Genomic DNA, 24,364 nt, shown 5'->3' with positions numbered 1-24,364 from the left:
GGAACTTCTGTGCAGGAGTGACCCCCAGGAGGCCCTCTCCCTTGCCCAGGTGGTGGCTACCCCGAGGAGCCCCCCCCTTGCCTGCCTGCGACGCTGAAGAGATTCCTTGATCTCTCATTGACTTCCATTGAAAACCCGACGCTTGTTTGCACACTGCACCCGGCCGCCCCCGCGCTGCTGAGGGTGTACTTTCTGTGCTATCTTGTGTCCCCCCCGGTGCCCTACAAAACCCCCCTGGTCTGCCCTCCGAAGACGCGGGTACTTACCTGCTGGCAGACTGGAACCGGGGCACCCCCTTCTCTCCATTATAGCCTATGTGTTTTGGGCACCTCTTTGACCTTTGCACCTGACCGGCCCTGAGCTGCTGGTGTGATAACTTTGGGGTTGCTCTGAACCCCCAACGGTGGGCTACCTTGGACCAAAAACTGAAACCTGTAAGTGCCTTACTTACCTGTTGAAACTAACAATAACTTACCTCCCCCAGGAACTGTGAAAATTGCACTGTGTCCACTTTTAAAACAGCTTATTGTGTTTTATGTGAAAAGTATACATGCTAAAGTAATGATTCAAAGTTCCTAGAGTACTTACCTGCAATACCTTTCAAAAGAGCTATTACATGTAAAATTTGAACCTGTGGTTCTTAAAATAAACTAAGAAAAGATATTTTTCTATAACAAAACCTATTGGCTGGATTTGTCTCTGAGTGTGTGTACCTCATTTATTGTCTATGTGTATGTACAACAAATGCTTAACACTACTCCTTGGATAAGCCTACTGCTCGACCACACTACCACAAAAATAGAGCATTAGTATTATCTCTTTTTACCACTATTTTACCTCTAAAGGGAACCCTTGGACTCTGTGCATGCTATTCCTTACTTTGAAATAGCACATACAGAGCCAACTTCCTGCAGTCTGTGAACAGCAGCCTGACTCAATGGAGGCTGTTTTACCTACCACCTCCAGTGACACAGTGATAACAGATTGTAGGAAGTTGGCTCTGTATGCACTATTTCAAAGTAAGGAATAGTATGCACAGAGTCCAAGGGTTCCCCTTAGAGGTAAGATAGTGGCAAAAAGAGATAATACTAATGCTCTATTTTGTGGTAGTGTGGTCGAGCAGTAGGCTTATCAAAGGAGTAGTGTTAAGCATTGTTGTACACACACAGGCAATAAATGTGGAACACACACTCAAAGGCAATTCCAGGCCAATAGGTTTTTGTATAGAAAGATATCTTTTCTTAGTTTATTTTAAGAACCACAGGTTCAAATTTTACATGTAATACTTTAAATGAAAGGTTTTGCAGGTAGGTACTTTAGGAACTTTGAATAATCAAAATAGCATACACAGTTTTCAAATAAATCACATATAGCTATTTTAAAACTAGACACAGTGCAATTTTCACAGTTCCTAGGGGGAGTAAGAGTTTGTTAGTTTTTGCAGGTAAGTAAACCACCTACAGCAGGGGTGTGGAATTTATTAAAATATCTACTTGTCCACGGGACAGGTTGCTTCTCAAATCTACTTGTCCTGTAAAAAGATCTACTTGTCCCTTTGGTGACATGTAGTGTGGCGACAAATTATGGCAGCACTCTCATTATATAAGTGCTCTGATAATAGCCTCTCTGATTATGCCAGGGCTACTACCATAGTAGGGCTTGAATACTTGCAGTTTCAATCCCTACTGTAGCAATTTCCTTATTTTGCCACCTTTCTGCAGATCTGAATACTGGGGCTGGAGGAAGCAGTAAGCAATAGTTCCAGGGCTGGAATGCCTTTGAGTCTGCAAACCTACTAACCTGCATGTTTTAAAGATTTTTACCAGCTTCTCTCTAATATTTTCCCATAATAAGAAAGGTTGGACATTTACTCCTGACAATGGCAGAATTAGAACTTCTTCCAGGGTTGGGAAGAAAGTGGCTGGAGGGAAAATGAACTTGCAAGTGCTCAATAGATTTTCACATGAGCAAATCTACACATCGTATTTACCCATGCTAAAATACAGTTCACAAATATTTTATAGGGGTACGACATATACCATGGGTGCACTTTTGTGACTTTCTTTAAGAATTTGGGGCCACATGTAGGTAGGTTCAGATTTGCGACCTGCAAATTGCGAGTCGCAAATTCGAATGTAGGATGGTGTCCCTGACACCATCTGTGATTCGCAAGGGCTTCGCAAATGCCCACCTCATGAATAATCATGAGGTGGGTCGCAATTTGCGATCCCCTCGCGAATGGCGGCCCTCACAGGGATGGTGGCCTGCTGGAGACAGCAGACCGCCATGTCTGTGACTGCTTTTCAATAAAGCAGTTTTTTTTTTTGTAATGCATCCCGTTTTCCTTAAAGGAAAACGAGATGCATTACAAAAATGAAAAATGAAATGTTTTTGTTTCATTTTTTCAGAGCAGGCAGTGGTCCACAGGACCACTGCCTGCTCTGAAATTTTTTTGCAGTGACATTCACAATGGGGAAGGGGTCCCATGGGGATCTCTTCCCTTTTGCGAAAGTGTTGGCACCCATTTGAAATGGGTGCAAACTGCGATTGGTTTGCGCCCGCGGTCACAAAACAATCCTACATTGCACTGCGAGTCGCAATTAGGAAGGGAACACCCCTTACTAATTGCGAGTCGCAAACCCGTTTTGCGATTTGGTAACCAGGTTACCGAATCGCAAAACTGGGTTTGTGCAAATCAGTGTGCTTTTTGCACGTCGCAAACAGCGAAAGTCGCTGTGTGCGACATGCAAAAAGCTACCTACATGTGGGTCTTGGTCCCTAATTAGGTCTGGTGTTAACAAAGACATTTTGTTTTTATTAAACTTCTATTTCTCTCTCTTTCGGCTGGCTTTACTGTGAGTGATCGCATTCTGCTCTTCCACAAGGAGCATATTGCCACACAAAGTAGTTTTGTTCAGTGTCAGGAACTACAGTGGCAATCAGTGACGTAACGAAACTGGAGGGTGCCCCTTTGCAAAGAACATGGAGGAGCCCCCTCTCCAGACTCACTCAGGGCAGGTGCTGTGCTGAAGGGGCCCCCCTGGAGGGCGGCTGCAGGGCCTTTATTATGCCGCTGGTGGCAACGTGTGCTTTTAGAGTTAAAAAACTTTTTGGGGAAGGGGGGTTTGCCAGTGTTTGTTACAATGTTGAGGGCCTGGTAGCTCCCACAACAATAAAGTGTTACGAAAGCCATGTCAAAACATGACACGCATTGATGAAACTAAAAGACTATGTCAGATCAGTTGGCTTTGTCAATGTTTGTTTATTTTCATGCTTCCCATAATCGTGTTGAAAATGGTTACACTGATTTTCCATTAGAAATATTTTTGGAAAATACTAGCATGCATCAACACATTTTACTAAATGACACTTCATTTGCATCTAATCAGAGAGCATTCTGGGAGCATTATACTTAGCCTCATAGCCTAAACTTTTCAAACATGTGTATACACGTTTTTTTTTTGTACTGGAACCAACGTCAGTAATGAAGTGTGACCTTAAAACATTTATTTACAGCACTCACCCTAATAATGAAGGCTTTCTAATAATGAACCATAAATACAAGTTCGAACGGCATTATCTTTTGGAAACACATTACCTCAACTACAGAGAGTTCCACTTGTTGCCCTTGACCCCAAACAAGATGTCCCAGGCGTCGGGCGATAGGAATTCCACATCCCTGTACGGGGTTCAAGTTTGGGTCCAAGGTAGCCCACCGTTGGGGGTTCAGAGCAACCCCAAAGTTACCACACCAGCAGCTCAGGGCCGGTCAGGTGCAGAGTTCAAAGTGGTGCCCAAAACGCATAGGCTTCAATGGAGAAGGGGGTGCCCCGGTTCCAGTCTGCCAGCAGGTAAGTACCCGCGTCTTCGGAGGGCAGACCAGGGGGGGTTTTGTAGGGCACCGGGAGGGACACAAGTTAGCACAGAAAGTACACCCTCAGCAGCACGGGGGCGGCCAGGTGCAGTGTGCAAACACACGTCGGGTTTCCAATGGAAATCAATGGGAGACCAAGGGGTCTCTTCAGCGATGCAGGCAAGGGGGGGGGGGGGGCTCCTCGGGGTAGCCACCACCTGGGCAAGGGAGAGGGCCTCCTGGGGGTCACTCCTGCACTGGAGTTCTGATCTTTCAGGTCCTGGGGGCTGCGAGTGCAGAGTCTTTACCAGGCGTCGGGATCTGGGAAGCAGGCAGTTGCGGTCAGGGGGAGCCTTGGGATTCCCTCTGCAGGCGTCGCTGTGGGGGCAACTCTGGTTACTCAGTCTCGTAGTCGCCGGGGAGTCCTTCCTGAAGTGTTGTTTCTCCACAAGTCGAGCCGGGGGCATCGGGTGCAGAGTAGCAAGTCTCACGCTTCTGGCGGGAAACGCAGTTGTTTTAAAGTTGCTCCTTTGAAACAAAGTTGCAGTCTTGGGTGAACAGAGCCGCTGTCCTCAGGAGTTTCTTGGTCCTTCTAGAGCAGGGCAGTCCTCTGAGGATTCGGAGGTCGCTGGTCCCTGGGGAAAGCGTCGCTGGAGCAGTGTCTTAAGAAGTGGGGAGACAGGCCGGTAGAGCTGGGGCCAAAGCAGTTGGTGTCTCCGTCTTCTCTGCAGGGTTTTTCAGCTTAGCAGTCCTCTTCTTCTTAGGTTGCAGGAATCTGAGTTCCTAGGTTCTGGGGAGCCCTTAAATACTAAATTTTAGGGCGTGTTTAGGTCTGGGGGGTTAGTAGCCAATGGCTACTAGCCCTGAGGGTGGGTACACCCTCTTTGTGCCTCCTCCCAAGGGGAGGGGGGTCACATTCCTATCCCTATTGGGGGGATCCTCCATCTGCAAGATGGAGGATTCCTAAAAGTCAGAGTCACTTCAGCTCAGGTTGCCTTAGGGGCTGTCCTGACTGGCCAGTGACGACTCCTTGTTATTCTCATTATCTCCTCCGGCCTTGCCGCCAAAAGTGGGGCCGTGGCCGGAGGGGGCGGGCAACTCCAATAGCTGGAGTGCCCTGTGGTGCTGTAACAAAGGGGGTGAGCCTTTGAGGCTCACCGCCAGGTGTTACAGTTCCTGCAGGGGGAGGTGTGAAGCACCTCCACCCAGTACAGGCTTTGTTACTAGCCACAGAATGACAAAGGCACTCTCCCCATGTGGCCAGCAACATGTCTCGAGTGTGGCAGGCTGCAAAACCAGTCCGCCTACATGGGTAGTTGGTTAAGGTTTCAGGGGGCACCTCTAAGGTGCACTCTGGGGTGTATGTTGCAATAAAATGTACGCTGGCATCAGTGTGCATTTATTGTGCTGAGAAGTTTGATACCAAACTTCCCAGTTTTCAGTGTAGCCATTATGGTGCTGTGGAGTTCGTGTTTGACAGACTCCCAGACCATATACTCTTATGGCTACCCTGCACTTACAATGTCTAAGGTTTTGCTTAGACACTGTAGGGGCACAGTGCTCATGCACTTGTGCCCTCACCTATGGTATAGTGCACCCTGCCTTAGGGCTGTAAGGCCTGCTAGAGGGGTGACTTATCTATACTGCATAGGCAGTGTGAGGTTGGCAAGGCACCCTGAGGGGAGTGCCATGTCGACTTACTCGTTTTGTCCTCACCAGCACACACAAGCTGGCAAGCAGTGTGTCTGTGCTGAGTGAGGGGTCCCCAGGGTGGCATAAGACATGCTGCATCCCTTAGAGACCTTCCCTGGCATCAGGGCCCTTGGTACCAGGGGTACCAGTTACAAGGGACTTACCTGGATGCCAGGGTGTGCCAATTGTGAAAACAAAAGTACAGGTTAGGGAAAGAACACTGGTGCTGGGGGCCTGGTTAGCAGGCCTCAGCGCACTTTCAATTCAAAACATAGCATCAGCAAAGGCAAAAAGTCAGGGGGTAACCATGCCAAGGCGGCATTTCCTTACACAGATGCTTCCACTCAAGGGTGGAGAGCTCATCTGGGGGATCTGGAGATCAAGGGTCTTTGGTCTCCAGAAAAACTGATGTTTCATATCAGTCTGCTGGAGTTGCAGGAAATACGTCTGGCTCTCAAGGCCTTCCTCCCTTCTGTTCACGGTCAGTCGGTACATGCCTTGACAGACAACACTACCACAATGTGGGACATCAACAAACAGGGAGTAGTTGGTTCGTATCTTCTCTGCAGAAAGGCTCTACGACACTGGTCCTCAGTTGAGGACCATTGGATTTCCATAGTAGCAAACCATTTGGCCGCAGTTCTCAACGTGCATGCGGACAGTCTTAGCCGGCACGTTTCAGCCGACCACGAGGGGTGACTTCATCTGGAGGTGGTTCTTCACGTCTTCCACTTATGCGGGACGCATTAGACAGACCTATTTGTGAGAATGGGCACTGCCTGTTGTTCTGCAGCCTCCAGTATATGATGCTGGGAACACTGGGGGATGTGTTTCAGCTGAGTTGGAGCAACCGGCTGCTTTATGTGTCTCCTCCATTCCCTTGATTCCTTGGGTTCTGAAGAAGATTCGCCAAGACCAGGCTCAAGTCATATTGATAGTTCTGAATTGGCCAAGAAGGGTGTGTTACACCGACCTTCTTCAACTCTTGTCTGTGCCTTCTGCTCGGTCTCCCTTATAGATCAGACCTCCTCTCGCCGTCGCAGGGTCAGGTTCTAAACCTCCCCCTCCCCCACACACACACCTCCAGAGCCTGCATCCACATGCCTGGAGATTGAACGGGGCAACCTGATTTCCTTTTCTTTTCTCTTCTCACTGAAGGGATGGATGTTATTTTATTGGCCAGGCGACACGCCACCAAGGCTGTCTATGCTAGTAGATGGGCCAAGTTTGTCAAATCGTGTGAGGACAGGCATGTGGATCCTTTAAAAGCCCACTTATCCAATGTTTTGCAATTTGTCCTTTCCTAGGCACAGCAAGGTTGTGCAGTTTACAGTGAAGTGCTATCTCTCTGCACTGTCGGCATTTATTTGTTTACCTAACCAAACTTAATTGTTTAAGTCCTGTATAGTTTTAAGGTTTCTTAAGTGTTTGACTAATGTTTCCTCCCACTCCTTTCATAATGCCTTAGTGGGATTTAAATACAGTTTAAACGTACACCATTTGAACCGTTACATAGTTGCCCATTGAGGCTTCTCACATTTAAAACATTTTTTGTCAGCTAGACGTGTTAATGAGCTGCAAGCTCTGAGTGCAGAACCGTTTACTACTTTCCATGCCAGTAAGGTGGTTTTGAGAACTGTCCGGCTTTCCTGCCAAAGGTAGTGACTCTTTTTCATTTAGGGCAGTCTATCACCCTTCCATCCTTTTACCATCCTCCCTATCCAACTAAGGAGGAGGAAAGCTGCATCATGTGGATCCAAAGAGAGCTTTGAACTTCTACATGGACAGAATGAGCTAATTTAAGATGGACGATCAGCTGTTTATTGGTTATGTGGGCAAAATGAAGGGCAAAGCCATCCAGAAAAGAATGTTATCAAGGTGGGTCATTCTTTGCATTAAAATATGTTCTGCACCGGCAAAGAAAGATCCTCCTGAGGGCATTAGGGCTCAGAGCTTAAGGCTAGGCTAGTACATCTGCTTTAGCTAAAGGTGTACCAGTTGTTAACATTTGCAAGGCAGCAACCTGTGCTTTTCTCCACACTTTCACAAAACATTACCGTTTGGACTCACAAGTGAGGAGGGACGGCCATTTTGCCCGTTCAGTATTTTAGGATTTCTTGGTTTAGGCAGACATGCACCCATCTCTGAGGGCTGGAATGCTTTTGGACTCTATTCAAAAGGTAAGGAATCCACAGGTAGGTGTATCCATCAGAAGAACAAGTCACTTACCTTTTGGTAATGATTTTCCTGGTGGGAACAGTATCTACCTGCGCATTCCTCACTGACCCACCCGCCTTCCCGTTGCCTGTTGGAATAGACCAGGAAGGAAGTTATTTATGTATATTATACATGTATATTGCAAAGTACGTACATATTATAGTCCATGTATTTTGGTCTATAGATTGAGTTGAGCTTGCACAAGTTGTGCTTCTGATGTTGGTGTTCACTCGTTCGCCTCGAAGGCACGGAACAAAGTGGGTGAAAATGACGAGGTTGTCTTATGGCTCCGATGATGTCAGACGGAGCCGTACCGTTGTGATGTCCTCTTCGACGTGGAGAGCTAGAAAGAAAAAAAATGTTACCCAATGCTGGCGCATTGGGAGTATTCAAAAAGTAAGGAATCCACAGGTACAGTGTATCCACCAGAAAAAGCGTTACCGAAGGGAAGTAACTTGTTCTTCATGTAACAAAGTAACATTGCCCTTTAACCTAGCACAATTTGTCTCTTCTTAACCGGGAATTTTAAACCATTTGAAATTAGTAATAGTATGTTCGATGGCATGTGTGGCTGTAGATATGCATGCTTTGCATTAGTCCGCCATCTAGTGTTGGGTCCAGAGTGTTACAAGCTGTTTTTGTTCGAAGAATCTTTTCAAGTCACTAGATCGCGCGAATCCTCTCGGTGATAGTGCTAATGGGCATCGAGTTCTTTGTTAGATAGTTTTCTCTCCACCGTCTGGTTTGGACGTGTATTCCTCTTGCTCCGGTATTCCTCGACTTGGTCTATTCTGAACTCTTCTTTTTTGTCTTTTTTTATCAGCTATGATATTCTATTTCGATTGCGTTTTCACTATTTATTTAATGCACTCAACCCAAATTTCTACGTCTGGGTTGGTTAACCGTCCTTCGTGGCGCCAGCGCGCGCCTCGGGCCTAATACTCCACCTGGTGTCAGGAAATGCAGGGCTGATGGAACGCACTCCATTTCGGTTTTGCCCTTGATACTATTCAAAATTCCCACACACTGACCAACACCTGGTGTGTAACCTGTGCTTGTCCCCGGATCACAGCAAAGAAACTTGCAACACCTGTCGTTCTTTTTGATCAAAAAAGACCCTCTGGGAACGAAGAACGCATCATTTGGAGATGGCGTCAAACACCAGACGACACTCCTGATCTCTTTGGGGAAGAACACACGCAGGAAGAGAGAGCACTCGAAGAGGCATCGATAGCCAGCCTCTCACCTCGGCGCAACCTGTGATTACATCAGCCTCGGCCTCCCATACAAAAACTTAAGAAACCGCAAAAACAGGTCATCTGTCCAACACTGCCTTTGGGCCATGGTCGGATCTGAAAATTACATTCGGATGCCCCACCTTCGGGCTCTGCACCAAAAATAGCCAAAACTAAGACATCTTTGGCATTGACCTCTGGCTCAACACTGTCGCATTAAACCTCTGTATCTAGTCAAACCGTGAACATGACACTGACCTTCGGCTCTGAGCAAGAAGCCATCTACATCCGCTTTGGAGCTGACAACTTCCAGTCAGCACAAGGCTTCTGCACCGAAAGCTTCGGAACCGAAAATCCTGCCTTCCAAAGACTTACATTTTTCTCTGAAAGCAGCGTTACCAATTGAGCCAGTCCTTGATATAATGGACGTTCGCCTTCGCCAGCTCCATATTCACTAGGGACAGGACAAATTATTGCTTCTCCTCTTGTCCCAATTAAGAGGAAACTGACTTTTCAGTAGACTTTGGACACTGCTCCTCCACCTAAAAAACAAAACAAAAAAAGTCTACAGAGAAAAGGACAAGGCTCCAATTCACCCTCTGCCTTCTCCAACACTCTCCTGTCCTTTCTCTTACTCCTCCACTACCTCCTCAATCTCCTCCACCTGTTATTGAGCCACAATCACCACAAGGATCACCATCACCTCATTGAGATGATTTGGGGATATTCCACAAGATATGAACCCATGGTATTCATATGACCAATTCCAAATTACCCAGATTTATACCCTGCATGTCCTTCACGTCCTGAAGACCCAGCATCATATCAGCAGGTCATAGCAAGGACAGCTGCATATCATAATGTACAAATGCATTCTGACCCAATTGAGGAAGATTTTCTTTTTGACACACTACCATCCATAAAGAAAGTCCGCTACTGCCCATGCTACCAGGCATGCTCAGACATGCCACAGAAATCTTTTAAAGAGCTGTTAGATTTAGAATCATTACTCCAAGAGTTGACAAAAATTATTTTAAAAACTGCCCCTACAGACCCTATATATATCTGGTCACAAATATCCCCTGACTATTATTGTTAGCACGTCGCGGAAACTTGCTAATAGTCCATCAACTGGAGATGCACCTCCCCTGACAAAGAGGAAAAAACTAGATGCAGCAGGAAAACGAATAGCTGCACAAGCAGCGTATCATTGACACATTGCCAATTCACAAGCACTCCTGGCACACTATGGTAGGGCTCACTGGGTTGAAATGGAAGACCTCCTCCAGTATCTCCCAGAGGAGCATTGCAACAGGGGATAAGAAATAATGTCTGATGGCCAAACTATTTCAAATAGTGCCATATGATGTGCCACTGATGCAGCTGATACCGCTGCACGTGGTATTAATATCAGCATCATTATTAGAAGACATGCTTGGCTCAGATGTTAAGGTTTTAAACCTGAAATCCCATGTGCAGTTCTAAATAGCCCTTTGTCAAAGAACATCTGTTTGGCCTAGAGGTGGACACCACTATAGAGAAACTTAAAAGGATTCAGAAACAGCAAAGGCTATGGGGACCCTTCTCGCTATAACACCAAGGGGTAATTTTATCGCCAACAATTCAGGAGAGGTTTCAAACCCTCATCTAATGAAACCTACACCTCTCAAGCTAAGCAGGGCACCCATTTCTACCATAGAGGTTCCTTTAGAGGATCATATAGAGGTGCAAAGGTAAGGCATCCACCTCCAGAGGATCTACCTCTAATACATGCCAGTGACTATTTACACCTTCCACAGGCTCGCACCTCTCCAGGAGGGGGAAGATTAATGCAATTTTACCAGCAATGGTCCAGTATTATCACAGACCAGTGGGTTTTATCGATTATCCAACATGGTTACTGTCTAGAAGTCATTTCTACCCTTCCGCATATCCGCCCTCTCCCTCACAAGACCATCTTGCTCTTCTAAAGGAAGAGGTACAATCCCTACTTCTCAAAGGAGCTGTAGAGCCATGTCCCATCTCACAACAAGGTCTAGGAGTATATTCCCTATACTTCCTTAATTCAAAGAAGGATGGGTCGCTAAGGCCAATTGTAGCTCTAAGACCACTCAATCTATACATTCTCTCCTAGCTTTTCCTTATGGTCACTCTCCAAGATGTCATTCCCCAATTACAACATGGTGACTTCATGACTGCTCTAGATCTGAAGGACGCCTACTTTCACATTCACATTCCAATTCGCCCAGCACACCTTAAATATTGAAGATTTGTCATTGCGGGGAAACACTATTAATTCAAGGTCTTACGATTTGGGGTGACAACTGCTCCCAGAGTCTTCACAAAATGTCTTGCTGTAGCTGCAGCATTTCTCAGAGGACAACACATACATGTATTCCCCTGCTTTAATGATTGGCTATTCAAAGACAATACCGCCCAACACTGTCAGAGTCATACTCAAACCACATTAGACCTTCTCCACAATCTGGGGTTCACAACCCACTTTCTCAAATCCCACCTCCAAACTCTACAGACACAACCCTATTTTGGAGCAGTCCTCATCACTCATACTGCTTTGGCATAGCCAAACCCTGCTCGAATTCAAGCCTTTCAGTCTTTCCTTTCAAAGCTACAACAAAACCACTCTTACACAGTGAGAACAGTGATGCAGTTATTAGGGGTGATCCCGTCATGTATTGCCATGCCAGACTACACATGCAGTGTCAATCTTGTCAGTGGTTTTAGGCACAGAGTCATCTTCAGGATCTAGTGTTGTTTGACCGCCAGACTCCATGCTCTGTACAGTGGTGGAATCCCACCAAGCTATCCAAGGGGCAGCCCCTTCAAGACCCTTTGCTTCAGATTACTGTGACTACTGATGCATCACAGACAGGTTGGGGAGCACATCTCAACAACCTCACAATCTAAGGGTTATGTGATCCAGTTCAAGAAACTTCTCACATCAACTATTTGGAGTTACAGGCAGTCTTTCTAGCAATTAAAGCTTTTCTACCTCAACTCTCCCACAAATGGTTCTAGTCCACACAGACAACATGGTAGCCATGTGTTATCTGCAGAAACGGGGGGGGACACAGTCTTCTCAGCTGTCTCTACTTGCTCAGACAAATTGGAAATAGGCAATTCACTTACTGGCAGAGTATCTCCTAAGGATGGCCAACCAATTTGCAGACCTCAGCAGGATGCAGCAACAAGTCCACAAATTAGAACTCCACCCTAAAATACTTAATTCATACTTTCAAAGGTGGGGGACACCAGAAATGGATCTCTGCGCCACTGCAGAAAATCCAAAATGCCAAAACTTCACACTTAGTTAGCCACGCTCTGTCCAAGGGCAACGCTCAATGGATTAATTGATCAGGAATATTTGTTTACGCTTTTCCACGTCTCCCACTCATACCGTCTCTACTTCACAAAATGAGACTAACATGACTTAACATGATCCTTGTAGCTCCCACATGGGCACGTCAACCTTGGTTCACAATCCTGCTGGACCTTTTGGGGGTTCCTCACAAGAAACTCCCAAGCAGGCCAGACCTTCTTACTCAGTCACTCAGATCAGACACCCATGTCCCAAAGCACTCAATCTTGCGATTATGGCTCCTGAGGTCATAGAATTTGGCTACTTGAATCTCCCCTATGAATGTTTGAAAATTCTTATGGAAGCACAGAAACCTACAACTAGATAGTGTTATGCTGCAATTCAAAGTGTTTTGTTTGTTACTGTCAACCTAAACACATTGACCAACTTTAAGCCTCAGTTCAGGACATTGTTTGTTACTTTGTTACATTTACCAAAAGCAAACTTAGCATATTCATCTATTACGCTTCATTTGGCAGCTATAGCTGCTTACCTTCAAAACAGACACCTCTCTTTATTCAGAATTACAGTTAAAGCCTTAATGGAAGGTCTCAAGAGTCATCCCACCCAGGTCCGAACATGGAACCTAAATGTTGTCCTCACTAGACTCATGGGTCCACCCACCTATTGAGCCTATGCATTCTTGTTCTTTGCAGTTCCTGTCATGGAAGGTTGCCTTCTTGGTAGGTATCACTTCTTTAAGGAGTGTAAGGGAAATTCAGGCTTTAACTTTAGAAGAACCATTCTTTCAGTTACATAAACATAAAGTAGTTCTTAGGACAAATCCAAAATTCCTTCCAAAAATAGTTTCACCATTTTATATTAATCAGTCAATTGAGTTGCATGTTTTTTTTCCCATGACCAGATTCACTTGGAAGGGAGGAAGGGAGGGAGAGAGGGAGAGATGTATATCTTCACACATTTGACATTAAGAGAGCTCTTATGTATTAAATTGACAGAACTAAACCGTTTAGGAAATCCAAACAGCTTTTTGTAGCGTTCTCCATGCCTCACAAAGGCAATCCCATTTAAAAAAAAAAACGGTTTAGCCAGATGGATAGTCAAGTTTATTCAAGCTTTTTATCTTAAAGCTAAAAGACAGTTTACTATTACTCCTAGGGCACATTCCACTAGAAAAAAGGGTGCCTCTATGGATTATTTAGGTAACATTCCAATACCTGACATTTGCAAAGCTGCTACTTGGTCTGCACCACATACATTTACAAAACACTATTGTGTAGATGTTTTGGCATGGCAACAAGCTAACGTTGGTCAAGCTGTGCTTAGGACACTGTTTCATGCCACTCCAGCGCCTACAGGCTATCCACTGCTTTATTGGAGGGGACCGCTTTACAGTCTATGCAAACTATGTGTATCTACAGCCTCACATGCCATTGAATGGAGAATGTCACTTTCCCAGTTGACATCTGTTCGTTGTATGTAGTGCTATAGATTAACATGTGCCCTCCCTCCTCCCCGGAAGCCTGTGGCCGTTGTAGTGGTATTCTTACATACATTTTGTGTATATGTAAATACATTGCATGGACATCTCTTTCTCTTACTCTGTACATATACTCCTTGCCTCCCCTGTCTGCGGGAAAACAATCTAACAAAGGACTTAATGCCCATGTGCACTATTACTGAGAGGAGGAGTCACTCGTTCTTGTGACTCGAAAATATTATTTGAATAAAAACAACTTGCAACACTCTGGACACAACAATAGATGATGGACTTGTGCAAAGCATGTGAAGCTAGAGCACTACGTGCCACGAACAGATGTGCACTGGGTAAGTAACATTTTCCTTTCAATGTATACAGATACGTTTGCAAAAATCAGTTGTATCTCATACTTCTGAAAACACTGTTGGACCACATAAGTTTGAGTGTTTTGTTGAAACTCCTTACCAAATCTTACCTAATTAATATCAATATGAACTTAGTGATTGGTAGGAAATTCCGTTTGTACTGTAGGGGTTATGAATAGATTGACATAATGCTTTCCTTATACCAAGTTCGCTAGCCAATCATATCAATACACAGCCTTGTACAACAAATGAGACCATGAACAACAAGTATTAAAAAAAAAAAAAAAAAAAACTAAAGAAAAGGGCAGCAGTAACCCTGTGCCATCCATCGATATCCTTCCCTATGCTCTTGTCCATACTCTGTTTAGGACTGTGGTGTCCACAGCAAGAACCCCCCCACCTCCAAAAAGTAGGTATGTTCAACAACCCTACACATTATAGGTAATAGTATTATTGCACTAGATTTAACCATAATGAATGTGTGCTACTCTGTCAGAAACTCAGGAAACAATAAAGAGTAGTTTATCCTGTTTTCAAGATTCTGTTTATAATCCTGAACTATCTGCAGCACGGCTAGCTATGGAATCTCGCACATCCGCAGTGCAGCCCAGCTCACATAGAAGAGCATTTTGTCCTTTAAATGAAGCCAAAACTACTAATGTCATAAAAATGCTAGGCAAAGAATGTGTAACTAATCATTCATATCCGTCTTCTTAAGGGCAGAATTAACCCAGGAGGAGTTGTATGTCCCGCTATGGATTTGACAATGCTAATCTAACCATCTCCAGACTAATCAAAATACTTAGAGAAGTTGAGTTGATCTACATAATAATGACAACACAGACCTGATCTTATCAGGATTCAGTGGTAGTGTTATATAAATGCATAGGTTATTTTCATACTGTAATCATAGCTATATAAAAAAAGTTACATACTTGAACACTGGACCCAAGAGAAACAACATCTTCATATATCTAAAAAAAATATGTGCTAACAACTGAAACGAGAATAAGTTGGCAGTCGACATGTTAATCCGCATCTGCCCATATCCATTTTGGATGGATTAGATGGGAATCTTGTGGTTCATGGAAAATATGTATATTTTCCGTGCATGCAATTTTGAAACAAGATGGGATTAAAAACATTTTCTGATGAGCATTATCTCATCAGAATAGCCCTGGGAGACCCCAATCCTAAAGCCTTCTCGCTTCATCTGCCTAGCATCCCTCATTCTTTCAAAGATAATTTCCGAATGTTTATATCACAACAGCTGGAAGGTAATCTCTCTTAGATGCTGTTGGTTAGCAAGGCTGAGACTGTTTGCAAGGAAACCAATGAGAACTATTTATAGTTGAAAGTTAGGATACTGTTGGGTAACATGGTAGAGGAAACTTCCAAAAAAGACATTAACAAATGTTTATATTAGAAACTTTGACTATTATTAGCTACTTTAGGGCAATTGAGGGAATATGTTTCTTACCTTTCAGAAGGCCATAAGATCTTGTCTTTTGGGGTCTCATTATCCTAATGAGACTAGTGGATTCGGGCAGCAGAATCACCTGGACTGCGGGGGACTGAGTGTGATCCCGCACCATGTGACACCAGTCGTCATAATCCGGGTTTGTTCCGGCTAACTAGCCGTGCCTCATCTCCACACAAGAGCAGGGATGATTGGGGCAACTGGGCGCATGACATACATGACTCCTCAGGGGAATCGTGGCCACTCAGATTTTATCCGTTTCTCTCAGTTACATTAGTCTCACATATGCAAGGACAATCCGAGGCAGAGTAAAGTTCAATAAGGTTTTATTGAAGTAACTGCATCTTGGATAATAAAGCATGTATTGCAATAACTAGGACGATGAAACACAATAAGATTAAAATTGTGACAAGGAGAGTAAAACACAAGAATAATTCTACCATTTTGTCACTAAGGTTTATAGGGATAGTTCCTACCTAAACTATGTTAGAGCACAGCATGGTAAGCTCTAATTCTGCCTTTCAGGTTCCCCCTGGGAAGACGTCATCCCTCATACCTCAGCAGGAGGGCTGTAGTCTACATAAGCAGCTGTAGCGAAGCAATCGGTAATCAGCATACAGTCTTGATCATCTGGCTGAAATCTCCCTCTAACGTACATGGGTCAAACTAGTGTTTTTGTAATAAAACATCTGATGTTCCGAGAAAGGATCCCCATGCAAGAGTGAGTATGTTTCTGTGAACATTGGAGACAAAGCGTACCACTTTTGCCAGCAACCTATCTCACTGCAGCCTTGAGAAAGCACAGAGTGAAAGAAATGTCTTGTTTAAAAACGCAGTGCTGACCTAGGCTAAGAACAGCTAGCTAGAAAAAATAAAACAAGACCACAAATGTGGCTAATGTTAAAATAATAAAACAAAGCTGAATAAAATATATCTAGGTTAAAGTGCACAGTGGCAAGCCTAGTTTGCTAAAATAACGTGTACAATTATAGCTAAAATGGCTACACAACAATCTTACTGGTAGCGTTGCCATCTATGGGCTTAAGACTTTATCAAAAGTGATATTGTGGCTACTTTGCATAGAAGGTCATTGGTAGGGAGCTCATATGTGGGCTGAAAATATACTTGGAGGCCATGTGTCTTGTAGCTTAGTCAGGCATCTCATCTATATCAGCTTATTATGGTAAAATAACAAATTCGGGCACAGCCTGGTCAACAAGCCGTTGGCAGGGCTTAGAAATAGGCAACTACAGTCCTAAATCAATGTGCAAGTGCACTTACTAAAGTCTGTAGCTATACATATTTGATTAAAGTAGTGGTTGTTTTTTTTAGTGACATAATTGGAACATTGCTGTCAATGGCAGCTAGCTACCAAGGATTGTTCCGTTGCATACGTGCTCTAAGTAGCATAACCGTCGATGTATACCTGAATGCATAAATAAATCCGGTACATGTGAGAGAGAGCAACATACATAGAATCAAAGTGATGTGCATTTCAGAGGGGCATCTTGTAACACGAATGCCACGCTCTTAGTTTAGGAGGTTGCTGAAAGGACAAAAATTCCCATTGCTAGAGTAATGGTGATAATTTATGTTAGCATGCTGGCATTTATGTCAGGATGCCGACTTCTTTTAAATTGCCAGCCCTGGTTTAACAGTTGTAATGCTTAGCATATGTTGTCTGGCAGAAGTTGGACCATGCTGATCCTAGCTGAATGATGATAATTTTTCATTTATTGTGGTCACCCGCTGTATGAAAGTGTGTATCTCTAGTACAGTGCTGAGCTATCAAAATGGTGGTCATTTTTTTATTTCTATGGCATTATGGTGCCCACTTTGGCTTACTGGCAGTACTGGGCATATGCCATTTACCAACGCTCACCATTACGGTTGCAAACTATGCCTTCACCTTCCTTTTGAGCTTCTTTATCAAAGGGACCAGCTGCAGTACAGTAGAGCTCTTGCTATGCATTTCTTGTTAATTAATAAAGAGTGTGAGAAAATTCCAATTTTTGTGTAACATGTGCCACTAGCTAGAAGTCTGAAAGATCAAGAATAAATTAAAATTTAGATTCACAGCAAAAATTTAGTTAATCCAATTTTATGTGTTGTTTACGCAGCCAGAAATGGTTTCCCTGAATGAGGCAATTTGGATAGACAGTTGACTTCATTGTGTTGCTTAAGACACACATTTTCATCTGGTGAAACAATTAAAAAAACTAGTATGGTTCAGGTGCATGCTTATTTCTTGTTATGCTTGCGTTGGTGGCAAAATCTCATAATTTCAGCCTTCATGAATCTGTCCAAAGTTTTAAAGAATTATAAGGTGCAGTAAATAAAACTACAGCTCTGCCTCACCATAACCATTTAATGATATACAATGTATGGGGGGACCTGGAGCAGGAAATAATGTACAAAGAGACTGTACCTTCCTGCCATCACTCTTGTGCTGTGCCAGGGAGTTTATCTGCAAAAGACAGTGCAGGGGTGAGAGGGCGGTGCAGGCCAGCAATATTACACTGGTTGGGGTTGGGCCAGACTGTGGTTTTTCCTGTGGAGACTGGGGGCAGGTTTTAGACTGTTGACACACATTGCTTGGATGGTGGAGATGGTTGAATGAGACTCTACGTTGGGGACCGCAGCAGGCGCTGACCTGTGTTAGTCCACTGCTTGCTGTAGGCAGCCCGAACAGATTCCTGCTGTTGCAGTGGGCCCCTGATCCTCATTTTTTTTTTTATAAACTGTGGGAGCCTAGCACTTTGCAGAGTTCCTGTAGTTTAAAAATATGTGGTGCTATGAGCACCTTGGCTTTGCACCTTTTTTGCTCAGCTATCAGTCTGCGTTTTTCTCCATCCAGCATTTTTTCCAGGACTCTGGAGGACTCCGAGAGACTGATCCTAACTGCTTGTTGTCGCTTGCCGCTTGCCGCTTGACTTGTGCCCACCTTTATCTTCTGAAAAAGGCATCTCAGGCATTGAATCCATAGATTAACGCTCTTTTAAATCTTTCTCTTGAATCAGGTTCACTGCCTGCATGCTGGAAGGAGGCGTTTGTCCTTCATCTCTTAAAAAGAGCACAATCTAGAACAGTGGTTCCCAACCTTTTGACCTCTGTGGACCCCAAAGTTATCATTACTGTATCCCGGGGACCCCCACTGAATCATTATTGGAATCCGGGGACCCACCACTGAGTCAGTACTGAAAGCTGGGGACCTCATCTGTTAATCTTATTTAATTTTTTAAGCAGTCGCAGATCTCCTCAGGAGGCTTCGTGGTCCCCTCCCATCGTAATTCTGCCCGACTTATCAGTGGCTTTCAACACTGAGTCCCATGACATTTCTGCTGCAAAAATTAGAAACATTCGCACTGTGTGGAAATGTAATAAATCCTTTATCTCCAACCGCAACAGTCTACCTCCCTCCTTTTACATTGGACTTTCATGAGGTCATCTGTGGTGTGCCACAGGGATCAGCATTAAGCCAAATCTATTTAATATCTGTCTGGCTCCCCTTGCTGCTATTGTTCAAGATTGGAGTTTTAAAGTGGTGTACTATGCCGATGACAGGGAGTTGATGCTTGCCTTGAAACATCTTAATGCCTCGGTTTCAGCCAACTTTCAGGGTTACCTATCTGCAGTCGCAGGTTGGATGCATAAAGGTTGTTTGTCTGTTTTTTTTTTTTTTTTTTGGCTCCTTATCCATACATGATTTGACTCCCCCTATGGTCATCTGAAATGGGAAAATCGGACTCACTCTGGCACTATCTACTACTGCTAACAACCTGGGTATCCTGATAGACAATGCCTTCCCCTTTAAGCCTTTTGTTAATACCACTGCAGGATTCCGTTTTTCTCTGCTGAAAAATGTAATAAAGGCTCAAGTTCTTACCAGAGCAAACTTGATAGACCATTGTTCATGCACTAATTCATGTCTGGACTTGATTGTGCCAGCGTGTTGCTGTAGGGATCTCCCCAAGCATTCTTAAACAGACTACAACCAGTTTAGAATTCGGCAGCCTGACTGCTGCTGAAAATCCCTAAAAGAAAATCAATTTGGAATGGCTCAAAAAGACTCCACTGGCTTCCCATCGAGCAAAGAGTAAAGTTCAAGGCCCTGACATTTAGGGCCACTCAATTGAAAGACTCTATGTCGATCTGTGACAAAATCAAAATATATCTTCCTCGCAGAGCTCTGCTCTGTCAACCATAACCTGCTTTGCATTCCTAACATTAAAAACATTACAAAGACCACAGCAATTTTTTTGCTCCTAGGATCTGGAATCTGTTACCGGATCATATTGGATGCCACCACTTCAGAGAATTTATTTGAGAACCTCCTGAATACCCACCTCTTCAGCGAGATCTAATGCAGGCTGGTTCATATTCTGTATATCCTTTTAGCTGCATCTTACCATCACTTAGTCCCGGGACGCTCCTTTTTGGAGCTGCTGTTTAGCTCTGCATAAATCTATTTCATTCATTAATTTATTCCTGCACCCTCCAACTACACTAGGGACTATATATGGACACATAATAGTGAGTGCCAGTAAACATCAGTATCTGCCATCAGGAAGACTTTGAACGAAAAATAATTCTGCAACTTCAATAAATCTGAGGTTTGTGATTTTTCACTTCCGCTTTTTGTCATGCTTTACTGTTATATAGCGCACCTCTCATGTGACTGCCTTACCTTTCAGTTTCATTTTATGCATTGTAAATGGCTGCAATTGACCAGTTGCTTCTGTTTATTCTTAGAGGTGTTGTGCAGTTATTCAATGCGGTCCGCAAGCATCAAACCAACATAGATGAGAAGGTGAAGGAAGCGGGGAGTTCCGAAAGGAAGCGAGCAAAGCTAATGGCGTCTGTCTCCAAAAAAGATTTTATAAATGTTCTCAGAGGGCAAGAAGAGACGAAAGCAGCCCAAAGTGACAAAAATAGGACACCCAAAAGCAAAAAGGTATTGTGTTCATTGCACAAATGTAAAACAATCGATAATTGCACACTGTACTTTCATTTCACGACCTACAACTGGCATTCATAGTCTGGGTGCAGTTTCCCTGTGGCGTATCTACTCTACCAAACATACTGCCCTAGGATACAGTTCTCTTATGATCTGTTTTTCTGTCGGTCTGATCCTGTTCCTGTTGCAGGTCGAGATCCAGGCCCTGCATTTGCTTCTGCAGAAGAACTAAGGGTCAGATGTAGGTAGGTTTAAAATTCCGACTTGCAATTTGCGCGTCCGCGCGACTCGCAAATTGCAAGTCGCAATTTGCTATGCAGAAAGGTGTCTCAGACACCTGCAACTCGCAATGGGGTCGCAAAGACCCACCTCATTAATGTTAATGAGGTGGGTCGCAGTTTGTGACCGCATTGCGAGTATGGGCACTCACGGGGATGGTGGCCTGCTGGAGACAGCAGACCACCATGTCCGTGACTGCATTTTAATAAAGCAGTTGTTTTTTTCCATCTGCAGCCCGTTTTCGTTAAAGGAAAACGAGCTGCACTTGGAAAAAAATACCGAAATCTTTAGTTTCTGTTTTTTTCAGGGTAGGCAGTGGTCCATTGGGCCACTGCCTGCTCTGAAAAATATTTGTTTCCATTCACAAACGGGAAGGGGTACCATGGGGACCCCTTCCCGTTTGCGACTGGGTTACCATCCACTGCAAGTGGATGGTAACTGCGATTTCATTTGCGACCGCTTTCGCGTTCGCAAATGAAATTGCATAGCATTGCGAGTCACAAATGGGAAGGGAACACCCCTTCCTATTTGCGAGTCGGAAATGCATTTTGCGAGTCGGATCCGACTCGCAAAATGCATTTCTGCATCGCGGAGAGGCTTTTGCCACTCGCACACGGCGTTTTTCGCCGTTTGCGAGTCGTAAAACCCTTCCTACATCTGGCCCTTAATGCGATGACCTGGCTGCTTGCTTCAAGGGTTCTTGACTTTGGAGCTTTCTCGGAGTGGGTTTACTCCCTCAGATGGCTGATATCTAGAGTTTGAAGGGGAAAACCCTAGATGCCGAGTTGCAGCTCGACAGCGTTTTGAAGATGAATGGACTGATGTCTGTATTACATGTAAAGGGCCAGGATAATAAACACACGTCTACTTTGGTCAGCGGCTCTTGGGCGTGTGAAAGATAACTTCATTTCAGAACACAAGATTATTTGGTTTAACTTGATGACAGTGACCTTGTATAATTTTGATGAAGAAATTATGTAATTGAATTCCACCAAATGTGGATATAGCTGTTAACCTCACACTCCTGCCTCCTATTTCAAGAGTGAGGAGGGTAAAGAAAAAAAGGAGCTTTGCACTGAAAAGAAAGGGGAGAGGTGAAATGCAGCGTGACACTACTTTCTCAAAATTTTCATTTTTTTAAATTGACAATTAATCCTTTGAGCATTCAGTCTGTCAGCTGATGGTCACACTGTCATAGTCCTCTGTGCTGCAGTGACGTCTGCTAGGTTCGCCAGCCTATCCATGGTGTTTGAGGTGAAGGACCGCAACAGCAGTAAAATACAGCATCGATGAGGTAAAGGGTAACCTCATGCAGCTTGAAAGTGGTAAAGACAATTTACTCTGTAATCTTAAATAATATCGATGCACTGCAGAACCAAGTAATAGGTTCTCACCACTAAAACAGATGAATCTAGATATGGCAGATCTTGGCTCGGCCCCCGCTTTTTGCAGATGTATTATTGCACACCGGGTTTGTGTTCTACGTTTATATGCCCTCCAGTCGGATACGGGATATGATGCCGATAATGACCCCGAGACTTGGCTACAGAAGGTGGCTGCTACACCCGGCCCAAGGCCTGGCCCGACTACAGGTGGTCTTGACAGTGGCTGCCTCCGAATCTGTACCCTGTCCAGAGGGCCTTTTAAAATCGTCTGTCGGAACAATCGCGAATTTTGCTTTTACAAAACAAGATGTCCCAAAAAAAAAACTTTCAAAAACAGTCATAAGTATCTTGGGTAGTACATTGTTACTTTGTATAGTATCATTTCACTTCCTCTGAACATGGCTAACTAAAGATGTAAATGATCAGTCGGGGGATGGGTGACTGGTGACCGACAATAATAGCGAAGTCAGAAGATAGTTTGTTAGACCCACTGGACAATTTAAAAAACTTTCATTAAAAGCACATTTGAGAGATAAATATTACTCGGAACAAAGTCCAAAAAACGCCTCTTCAAATCGCATAAAATCTAAAAGATGCAGAATAGTGTAAGCTCGATCAGCACAGAGTTTCATAGCACCTCTTGGAAATATACCACTGATGAAAGCTATCTGAACAGTTCTTCAAAGTAACCAAAACTATACCATATCCCCCCAGCGGTCCTTAATCCGCATTTTGTTCCACCCCGACTGGGCATCAGTGAGCTTTCTTCATATCGTTATAACATTGGCATGTAAACATAAAGTGAAATAGATTGTCTGACGTTGTTAAAACTCGGCTACAATTACTTAAAACTGAAAATAAGCATTTTTTCAAAGCGTCTGGCTTCTTTTTACTTCAAATCTTGGACTCCTCTATAACAAAACATTGTGGAAGATTTAAATCTGGAATAAAAATCAGATCTGTTGAAAGTCCGAATGCTTCCGTATATTGGCTCCGTAGTTTAGTTGAATACTTGTTCGCCCAAGACTTATGATCGTACTCGAAGCTACAAATAATTATTTTCTCTTTAAAATTAGTTTCTCCAGCACGTTTTATACTTCCAGCGCTATATCACTGATAGCATTATATTTCTTAAATAATCCGTCCAGTTTTTTGTCGATATTATGTGCCTCTAGCAGCTTTCGACAGTGTTCTTGCAAGGACATCTGCTTCAAAATTACGTGCACAAAGACCTAGCACGAGACGCATTGCCTCTAGCATTGAACAGCCAAGAAGTCTCACAGAATACTTCCAGCACTTGCTTTCTTGTTTGCTGTATCTGTAGTCCCTCTGCAAATGAATTCGAGCAGTGGTTCTTAACATTGTGACTTCTCTGAACACCCATTTAATCATTAGGAAAACCCTGGGCCTCTCATTGAATTATCATTGGAATCCAAAGACCCCCACTGAATCATTACTTGAGGCCAGGGACCCAGGCCTGTTCTCAATGGTTAGAACTGCAAAACAATACACTAAAAATCTGGAAACAAGCATCCATCACACAAATAAATAAGTTATGACATATTTCTATTTAATTCCAAAACAAATCTGAAAAAAAATCAAAATGTTAATTTTAATGAGAACGTTGGAGCTTTTCTAAATTTAATCAAGGCCACTCATCATCCATACTACATTCTGTTTGATGCACTTGCACTGCTCCCACAAATCAATCCTAGGATACTAACTTAAGGCATCATTTAGATGTTGGTGGACAGGTTACTCCGTCAAAACTGCCCCTTTAGGTTTTAGATTTCGGCTGACATGATATCCATCACCATTGTGATGGGAATAACTCGTCCACCCATATTTAAATCAGGCCCTTCATTTTTAGCCTCTAATTTCAAATGCCTTAACGTTTACAGAACATTTAAAAAAAAATCACTTTTACATTTTGCTTCTTTATTTATATACACTTTATTAATCTGTTAATATTTAATTTTCTAAGAAGATGCAGACTGAGTAGACTTCGCAGACCCTCATAGTGCTGAGACCACAAGTTAAGTGCCATTGAGTTAGAGGACAGCCCTATGCAGCAGACCTTC

The 24,364-nt window shown here is 43.8% G+C and overlaps 1 protein-coding gene across 1 annotated transcript in view; it reads left to right on the top strand.

Annotated features, from left to right (window-relative positions):
- Positions 1-24,364, top strand: part of RRP15 (ribosomal RNA processing 15 homolog) — a 120,139-nt gene that overhangs the window by 46,446 nt on the left and 49,329 nt on the right. The window contains exon 4 of the mRNA XM_069233881.1: positions 20,415-20,616. Within this exon, the coding sequence (XP_069089982.1) occupies positions 20,415-20,616 (202 nt within the window). The remainder of the gene's footprint in view (positions 1-20,414; positions 20,617-24,364) is intronic.

Source organism: Pleurodeles waltl, chromosome 5, assembly GCF_031143425.1.
Source record: "Pleurodeles waltl isolate 20211129_DDA chromosome 5, aPleWal1.hap1.20221129, whole genome shotgun sequence".
Taxonomy (NCBI): Eukaryota; Metazoa; Chordata; class Amphibia; order Caudata; family Salamandridae; genus Pleurodeles; species Pleurodeles waltl.
The sequence above is the reverse complement of the archived record's forward strand: the minus strand, read 5'-3'. Positions and strand labels throughout refer to the sequence as shown.